General features: G+C 41.3%; 1 protein-coding gene across 1 annotated transcript in view; it reads right to left on the bottom strand.

Annotated features, from left to right (window-relative positions):
* Nucleotides 1-20: 20 nt before the first annotated feature.
* Nucleotides 21-9,040, bottom strand: part of dctn1b (dynactin 1b) — a 63,173-nt gene continuing 54,153 nt past the window's right edge. Inside the window, exons 14-28 of the mRNA XM_008300892.1 lie at nucleotides 8,748-8,908; nucleotides 8,014-8,182; nucleotides 7,715-7,783; nucleotides 7,298-7,510; nucleotides 7,037-7,198; nucleotides 6,205-6,336; nucleotides 5,985-6,113; nucleotides 5,159-5,301; nucleotides 4,904-5,070; nucleotides 4,664-4,675; nucleotides 3,405-3,532; nucleotides 2,809-2,995; nucleotides 2,439-2,512; nucleotides 2,265-2,354; nucleotides 21-1,832 (exon numbers count right to left, since the gene is read on the bottom strand). Of these exons, the coding sequence (XP_008299114.1) occupies nucleotides 1,695-1,832; nucleotides 2,265-2,354; nucleotides 2,439-2,512; nucleotides 2,809-2,995; nucleotides 3,405-3,532; nucleotides 4,664-4,675; nucleotides 4,904-5,070; nucleotides 5,159-5,301; nucleotides 5,985-6,113; nucleotides 6,205-6,336; nucleotides 7,037-7,198; nucleotides 7,298-7,510; nucleotides 7,715-7,783; nucleotides 8,014-8,182; nucleotides 8,748-8,908 (1,974 nt within the window). The 3' untranslated portion in view covers nucleotides 21-1,694. The remainder of the gene's footprint in view (nucleotides 1,833-2,264; nucleotides 2,355-2,438; nucleotides 2,513-2,808; nucleotides 2,996-3,404; nucleotides 3,533-4,663; nucleotides 4,676-4,903; nucleotides 5,071-5,158; nucleotides 5,302-5,984; nucleotides 6,114-6,204; nucleotides 6,337-7,036; nucleotides 7,199-7,297; nucleotides 7,511-7,714; nucleotides 7,784-8,013; nucleotides 8,183-8,747; nucleotides 8,909-9,040) is intronic.

Genomic DNA, 9,040 nt, shown 5'->3' with positions numbered 1-9,040 from the left:
GACAGTCGACAAAGAAACACTGGCTTTAAAGTCTTTATTGATCAGTTATTGGTTGTGCAAGAGCAGGAAGCCACACGAGGAAAATGTAAGACGAGTTAGACAAGCTGCATATTCAGTACATGAGCTGTTCACTGAGAGCACAGATAAATAACATTACAAATAAATAAGAAATGTCTGCATTTTCCCTCTTAAACTACAGTGATGTCGATGCACTATGCCCATTAAATTAAATTAAATTAAATTAAATTAAACTTCAAGTTATGACAGTGCTGTGTAAACGTATAGACTAAAGTAATTACTAAATAAACCAGGTAGCATGGATTAATCAACTAAAAGCCTTCAAAACCAGCCATGGCAAGTGTGGTGAAGAGAAACAAAGGTTCTTTGGCAAAGATGTAGTTTTGCTTTAAACAAATCAAAAATAAGGCAGGTGACTGATCTTTACCACGAGGTTCTCAGCAGGTTTAAGGCTCAGAGTTTAAACCTACAGCAACAACTTCAACCATGAGTGTAATAAATACTAAATAACTTAAACAACATAATGCTTCATCTGACTAAAGTGCAGTCAGGCTGTTTCAATAAACACAAATCTGCAAAGATCCACGTTTTACACAGTAAATCCATTAAGTTAATCAGCTTTTCTTGTTCTGTGCAGCCCACAAAGGTTAAATGAAATAAATACTAAACCCTCAGTTTGTTTGCATCTAACTTTACTGCTGCAGTGTTTGTAAACTGTCACCGCAGCAATCGAGTTAAATCCAAGTGAGGATAATGTGCAAAAAGTCTCTGATCAAACCACAGTAAAACGCCCACTGCTTTAAAATGGACATTCTCATTTAAAACTACTAATACTCCTCCTTTCCCTTTAGACAGTTATAAAAATGGAGCACACCACAGTGATACCTGATAAAAATGTACAACACGGAGTCGTGACTCTTCACATCCTGCTCAGCATTTAACAGTTTGACAGAGAAACGTGAAGCAACAACGTTTTGGCCTGATACGAAACAACCACACTGTGCAGCTCCACACCAGGGCCGGGCGATAAATACTCAACAGAGTCAGGAGAAAGGACTGTGGTGAGTCTGGGCAGCATGCAGCAGCAAGTGTCTGTAACTGGTTCTGGCCATAAAACTAAAAATTTAGACACTTAAATTACAAGGAGAACTCCTTCATCCAGGCTATGAGTTACCGTCTGCAGGACTTCAGGCAAAACAAATCTCGTCTGTAACCAAAACTAAATGCCTTAGAGTTACAGTTTTAGTAGTTGCTGTTTTCAGTGGTACGCTAAGTAAGTCTGCTGCTTCACAATAATAATTAATAACCAGCAGCATGTGGTCAACGTTTCCATTTATAATTAGTCTGATAACATCATCTGACCGTCAGTCGAAAAGCAGAGAGAATGATTGGCAGTCTCGATCAAAATAGTTGAAAATAAATTCCCTTTCAGTTAATTTACAGACTTAATTTCAGTGTTAGCGAAATGACGCAGAGTCAAAACGGGCACAAGAAAAGTGCTTCAAATCCAAAGACTGTTGAGTGACTTAACTGTCATTTCAAAGATGGAGGTAACTTCCTGCAGGGTGCGATCCTGACGTAGCTGGACTGGTCTGGCCCTGGAGTGGAGGCGAAGCTGACGATGGGGGTGTGTTAGTGTCGGTGCAGCAGGCAGGAAATCTCAGGACAGGTGAAGTTTAGGTTCGCAGCAGACTGTGGACTCGCTGCAGCTCGGACTGCGACAGGACGAGGCGATGGACCTGCTCCTGACCGCGAGCACACGGCACCATGACCCGACCCACCAGAACGGTGTCGCCCTGCTTCTCCTCCTTCGCCTGAACACAGAAATGTGAAGTATTAGATCAGCTCAGTAGCAATTTTAGTGTGGTAAGTCCCTTTACAGAGCCTTTAAGAGCTAAAACGATTATTTTTAAAGCGGATATTTCTCAGAAGAAAAAGAATTTAATCAAATCTGATGCACAAAAAGTTGTACAGAACCAAAGTTTGTATTAAATTGAAATTTGAGGTGCAGGTTTAATTTTATTTTAGGCCAAAACATGTAAAGAAATCTAAAGTTTGCTGAATGTTTTGTCGAGAAAAACCTGGATTCAGTCGTTGGTTTCTTCATCAGTGACATGACGTTCATTAGCACTGTTTAGCTAATGTGTGCAGTGTGTGTACAGGATGGTGGAGCTTTAACACCAACTCCATCAGAAGGTTTAAAATCGCTGACAAGTGTTTACTGAGCATCTGTAGCGGCGTCTCACCTTCACAAACGAGGTTGAAGGAAACGTGGCGAAATCGGACGTCACTCGAGCTCCAGGCTGCTGGTTGACAACGTGCTCCGCTACCTCGTCCTGACGGAGGGAGATGGAGGTGAGTACTTCAGGGGAGGCTTTTAAATTAGTTTGTGTAGATTATTCGTGTGTGTGTTTTCGTACCTTCAGTCTGTCCAGAGTGTCGTTCAGAGACTGAAGCCTGGCTGTCTGTTCCAGGAGCTGAGCACCAGGTGTCACTGCAGGACAGAAAATATTCAAAAAGATGTTTTAATTGTAGTTCTGGCTGCTACTGAAAAGGACAGTTTGGTTTCCTTGAAGTGTGATTGTATGAGCAGATGCCTCAAATTCAAATCCAGCTATAAATAAATACATAACAGTTTTAAGTGTTCACCATATCTAGATTAGATTTCTATGCTTCACCTCACCAACAAATCACAAAAACCCTCAATCAACACCTTTTTTTTTACTGACGAAGCCAAACTAAAACAGAAATGTTTCTGCAGTCGCTCCCTGGGTTTTAACACACAACTACCTGGAGACTTCCCGGTGATGTCCACCACCTTGACGTTGGCGCTCATCTGCAGCAGAGTCTCCAGCAGCTGGTCGGTCTTGCGGTAGAGGGCGCTGGAGAGCACTTCAGGTCGTCCTCCGTCTCTGGAGGGAAGTTTGGTCACGTGTAGAGGAGGCAGCGAGGCGAGCTGAACGCGCATCTTCTCCGCCTGTCAAGGGGTAAAAAACATTACGGTAAATATTTAAAACACACAACGGCAACAAAATGCATCAGTTTCATGTAACTATGATCAGCAGTGACTGGTGGCGCTCAGGTTGGAGAACAATTTGAAAACTATACATGACTCATGAGATACAACAATCAAGAATAACAATGTTTGTTTTCTGTGTACAAAATTTCTACGTCTGAATTTAGATGTAATGATCATGATCATTTTGTCAGTATATCCCAAGATTATGTCCTGATCAAGATGTCATTGGCTCAGTTTAAACACATCAGCTAATTAAAACTACAGGATTTAACTGAGCATCATTTAAAAGAAATGTGTTCTTTAACTAGAATTCTTGTCCCGTGTCAGGAGTCTGCTGCCACCTTGGTGTCTGGTGCTGTTTTCTCACCTTCAGCCGGTTGTTCTCGTTCTTCAGGTGTTTGATGCAAAGTCTCTGAGCTTCGATCTGCTGAGTCAGCAGAGGGGAGTCGATCACCTGGACGCCCGAACCTGAACCCACTCCTGACATCATGTTTGCTGTGAACGAGAACAGGTACGACCTCATCAACGCCTGGCTGCACGTTTACATTCACCTTGTACCGTTTCCTGTCAATTAAGTCCAAACACTTATTTACATCTACGTACTTCCTCAGCATGCAGTCTTTTGTGCAGCGGTGTGAGTACATTAACTCAAGACTTGTATCATGTACAGTTCTGAGGTATTTGTACATTATGTAGTATTAGTATAGTAGTATAGTATAACCCTAACTGATTCCTTGTTACAGTTAAAGCTCAATCACAGTATTTAAATAGTGAAAATTAACTCCAACGTAACCAGATACAACACAACACTGAGTAGTTCCTCTTTAGATATTTTGATGCTTCTCTACTTCAGTTGGAGCATTTTTACAGTCTGGCATTGTGTGAATAAACCCACATTCTTCAGTTTCCATCTCTACAGCGGATGTGTTTTGTCAGAAAGAAAGAAAAGTGTTTAACTGAACAGCTTGATGTCTTTTTATAAGTAGAGCTGCTCAATTTTAAAACCGTGCAAAGAGGAGACGATGTGCATGCCACAAAACATGCAAATTAACGAGATGAAAGCACCATTTTCAGATATTATATTCATAAAACCTTAAATGCACTGAAATAGCAGGATTTCTGCAGGTTAAATTTAAAACTTTTAGACATTAATACAACAGAAATTTGGCCAAAAATATAAAACATATGATAGAAAACCAGTGTAGCAGCATTTTTAAAATACTTCCCACCAATACATAAAAATAATTGCAAATAATATGATTACATTCACACAACTTGGACATAAGTAGCAGAAACACTGATTATTGATTAACCACTTAGAAATGAGTAATTTAAATAATGGCAATGAAACTTCACAATAAAAGACTGAAAACATAAAGACTGAACTTCCAACTAACATTGAGAAACTTAAGAACTTCTGTAAATTCAATGTTTTTTGAGGAAAGTGAATTTAATTTCTTTTTTAAAGACCTGCAGACATCCTGAATAAAACATGTGTGTCACACATTGAACTGCTTTCAAACCATGCACAATCAGAAATGTCATTTTTAAAAAGTAAACCTCTTATTTTGAAAGAAAAATCAGCATGCAGGATCACAGCAGATGTGAACACAAGCCAGTAGATACCTTTTTGTTCCTCTGCAGAGTAAGTAGGTAAATTAGGAGAGATTAAAAGAAGACGTTATACAGAGTGAAAGGAGGCTTTTGTTGTTAAATAGAGGAATGAAACACAAGAGTTGGATTTTAGTCTGATTAAATGCCAGGTAGGTGAGTTTAGGTGTAATCTGTAGAAACTGATCGATGTTACAGCTTATTAACGGTGTGGTTTTGGTGTGTTCATGATAATTTGGTTTTCTCTCCACTCACCTGCCGTCATTCCCGTGACGATGGAAGCGATTCCAGACGGTCCGGTTCCTCTCAGCCCGTCGATGGTCATCTTGGACTGGCTGTTGATTCGCTGCTTCAGCTCAGCCTTCTCCGACTCCAGCTGGTCGATGTCGGCCTGCAGGGCGTCCATCGTCTCCTCAAACTCCCTGCAGACGACAACAGAGTCACACAGCTGTAGGTCTCGTACACTACAAGGTTTCACTTCAGATTCTGCAGCCTTGAAGTCCCTCTCACTTCTCTTTCTTCTTCAGCAGAGTCTGAGCTTCGTCCAGGCGAGTCTGGATCTTCTCAACACGTTCGTCTGCATCTTTGGACGAACTGTCCAGCTTCTTCTCCAGCAGACTGAGCCGGACGTTGGCCTCGCTCAGCTCCTCTCCCTGGAAACACACAGTAACACAGGTGAACACAAGCTGTGCTTCTTTTGATTTAAAAGAATGTGATCGATACTTTAGAGCAGCTAAGTCTGAATAATTTAGTCTAAAGACATATTTATTGAGATGGATTTAGTTTGAACAGCTGTGAACACTCATTTATGCAGGTTTCTTTGAAAAATTATTCAGAAAACTTAAAACACAGAGCAACGTCAACTAGAGCTGCAACAATAAATTGATTCTTTAACTATTAAATTAATTTTCTGATTATTTGATAAACGATTAATTAGGTTGAGTCATATTTTATGTTTTTTTAAACAGGCTACATTCTCTTAAATCTGGTTTCCTTCCTCCTCTATGACATAAAATTATAAATATCTGTGGGTTTTAAACAAAACAAGACATTTGATGACGTCTTCTTGGACTTTGAGAAACACTCCTTGACATTTTTTTGACCATTTTCTGCCATTTTAAAACCAAATAACTGAATTAATTGCATCCATAAACTAAGTTTTGTATTCGTGTGTATCACAGCTTGTCTGCCAACATTTCATTTGACCTGACACACATAAATCTAACCTTCCTTTGATTCTGGATTAACACATCCTGACAAATCCTCTGCACCTTTGTGTTTCTATTTTCTAGTGAATTAGCTTCATGTTTCAGCAGCGTTGTATGTTTTTTTCTACCTTGATCTTGAGCGACTTCTTCAGCTCCTTGATGACCGTCTCTCTGTCCTCCAGCTTCATGCCGAGACCTTCTGCATCCGTGATTTCTGCTCGCAGAGCCGCCGATCGAACATCCACCGGCGGAGGATTCTGGGGGATTAAAATCAGTGCAACATTAAAATCAGGATGTGTTCGACAAACCTGTAGCAGCTGAACTGTACCGGTGAGATCTTGGAGTTACCTTGTTCTGAGGCTTCTCTGAGTCGTACTCTCCCTCCTGCATGGCCGTCGCCATCTTGTTCATGGTTGCTATGACGATGCTGCAGGACTGTCGCAGACATTCGTAGGGGTTGGCACCCTGAGAGCCGTAGATCTGGAAATTATAGTGTGATTGTTAGTTTGAAACACTTTGTTGGTTCCTCGGGGGTTAATCTGAGGCAGTGAGTCTGCAAACAAACAACACAACACCTGACCTGCTCACAACACAACCCAAAAATACAACTTTGGAAAGAGTTAAAGTGCACAACAAAGACATAAAATATACTACTTTATCAATTTCTTGCATTGTCCTCCTCCCTTCAGCAGTTGCATAAATAATTTTTCACTTCATATTGGGTTTTACCTTTGAGTTTATTTAAATTATTGGTGTATAAAAGTTCCACTATTCCCTAATAAAAGATGACTTTTATCCAGACTGTCTTCAGTGTCTCATCTCATGATGACATTATTCAGAAAATACTAATAAATAAAACATTTTTCTTAAGTCCCAGCTCTTGCAGATATTTTCTGATCCGTTCTTCATTTCGCAGAATTTAATTCAAGAAAGCAAATCTTCTGTTAGGAGTAAAACTTTACAATGACATTTTCAAGACTTGGATCTTAATGTCAGATTTAATTCCACATTTCTCTTGACTCTCACACAAAACAGTCACTGTCAAAAGTTATTACGTTCTCTGAGCTGCACAACCTTTTTCAGAACTCAACTGTTTTATGATAAATAAAAAAACCCTGTGAAAATCAAACTGTCCAGCTGTGGGTCTATTTTCTGTTGGTCAGTTTGTAAAAACACAAACCTGCTCTCCAGCCTTGAACGCCACGTCCTCCAGTTTGACGGCCGATAGTCCTTCTTGTTCTCCAAGAGGCGACATCATCTGAGCGCCGGCTGCTGCCACTTCCTGCAGCACCGCCACCACCCAGGTCAGGTGCTTCCTGCAGTCTGACAGCGTGTCGCACACCTGTGGAGGAGAAGGTGGAACGCCAGTGTGGTTATTAAAGGAAAACACACCAAAAAAGTCAGAAAATTCTCTGCTCTGCATTAACAAAGTGCAAAAAACCTGCTGTCCGAAGTTGAGCGCCGCAGGGATTCCCGGTGCATCGGTTCCCGGCATTCTGCGGCGGATCTTCTTGCAGAACTGCCTGATGTCGCTGCAGGACGTCTCCAGGTCCTTCAGCAGCACGGCGAGGTCGGCCTTCTCCTGACCGGCGTGCAGGAACGCTCGCAGGCGACCGACCTCCACGGCCATGCAGTCCAAGGCACTCTGGGTAAACTGCACCAAAAGACAACAGGCGATGAAGATGTCACTCTTTAGGCAAATAAGTACAGTCAGAAGGTTTGTAGCACACAAGCTGACTGGACTTTGAAGAAGCTAAACATCCAAACTCATAGCTACAGCAAGAATATATAAATATTAAGTGTTAAACTGTACAGGTTGCTACGTTGTACAGATTCCTCACATTCTGTTGTTACTCACTCTGATGTGGTCGGCCAGCTGCATGGTGCAGTCCTCGTTCTGATCCACCAGGTGGATGCTGTACAGGTGCTGAAAAGGGACAAATCTCATTAAAGCAGCTGTAGGAGTCTGTTTGTATTTCATAAAAACAACAGCAATTCTAAAGTAAATTAGGCTTTGTCTGACCCATTCATAGATGATTAGGTCATAACCACAGTGTTGTCAGGTGTGTATTTCTTATACTTGAAAAATGAAGTATATAAAACAGATTGCAAGTATCCAAACTGCAGTATTTAAGTAATAAAACGGTGTCTTTCTACCTGATAGTACTTGATGGCCTTGGTGAGCGGCTCCACGTTCACCGTCTCGTCCAGCTGGTCTTTGTGCAGCAGGTCGATGAGGAAATCCAGAGATCTCTCGTGGACGCTCATCTCCGGGTACAGAGAGCCGATCTTCTTGTAGACGTCCACGCTGCACTGAGCCAGAGCTCTGACACATGGCAGCGTAAACACTTACGTTACTATAATAAACTAGGTGCGTGGAAATAAGGCGACAATAACAGCATATAATGAAATACTGCACCTAAAAAATGAGATGAGTACCATTACACTGAAGAAATTAGAATACGAAATGTTGCACATTAAATCAAATACTACACATGATGCAGAAACTGACATCAAACAAACTGTTGACTAAAGTAATGTTGCAAATGATATTATTTTTGTTTAGATGTGGGATAAAAATTCAGACTAATCACAGTGTAATTGGTCAAAATGACGTTGCTGATGTCTGTCGTTTTTATTCCAGTCAGTCAAACCCTGACATTAAAAGTTAAAACAGATGTTCTGAGCAGAACAATGAGGAGATTATTCATTATGTTAAGGTGTATGGTGGCCATTTTGGTTCTGGAGAAGGTTAATTAAAGTCTAAAACTAGATGCAGAAATCCTGGACAGCACAACGATAGGAACATGAATCAATAAAAACATAGAAGCAGCAGCAGAAAACATTCACAGCTTTAAATGCACCAGTCATCCATCGTTAATTAAACTCACTGCTCGTATTTGTGCAGCGTCGCCTGCAGCAGACTCAGCGAGTAAACTAGACCGCCGGCGAAGCTCAGCTGCTCCCCGACGGCTCCCTTCAGCCCGGCTCGCTCCACACAGTTCTCATTCAGCTCGAACTTCTCCTGCGCCTGTTTGCTGATCAGCTCGGCCTGAAGGCACACAACAAAAAATAACAGGTAAAAAACAAGCTTCCACCTGTTCAGCTGCAGCTCTTGTCCAATCATCTGTGCCACAGCTGTCCTGAAACTTCAGTTTATTAGGGTCCGAGCACTACAGTGTGT

Source organism: Stegastes partitus, unplaced genomic scaffold (assembly GCF_000690725.1).
Source record: "Stegastes partitus isolate 25-593 unplaced genomic scaffold, Stegastes_partitus-1.0.2 Scaffold1604, whole genome shotgun sequence".
Taxonomy (NCBI): Eukaryota; Metazoa; Chordata; class Actinopteri; family Pomacentridae; genus Stegastes; species Stegastes partitus.
This window is presented reverse-complemented; position numbering and strand designations above follow the sequence as displayed.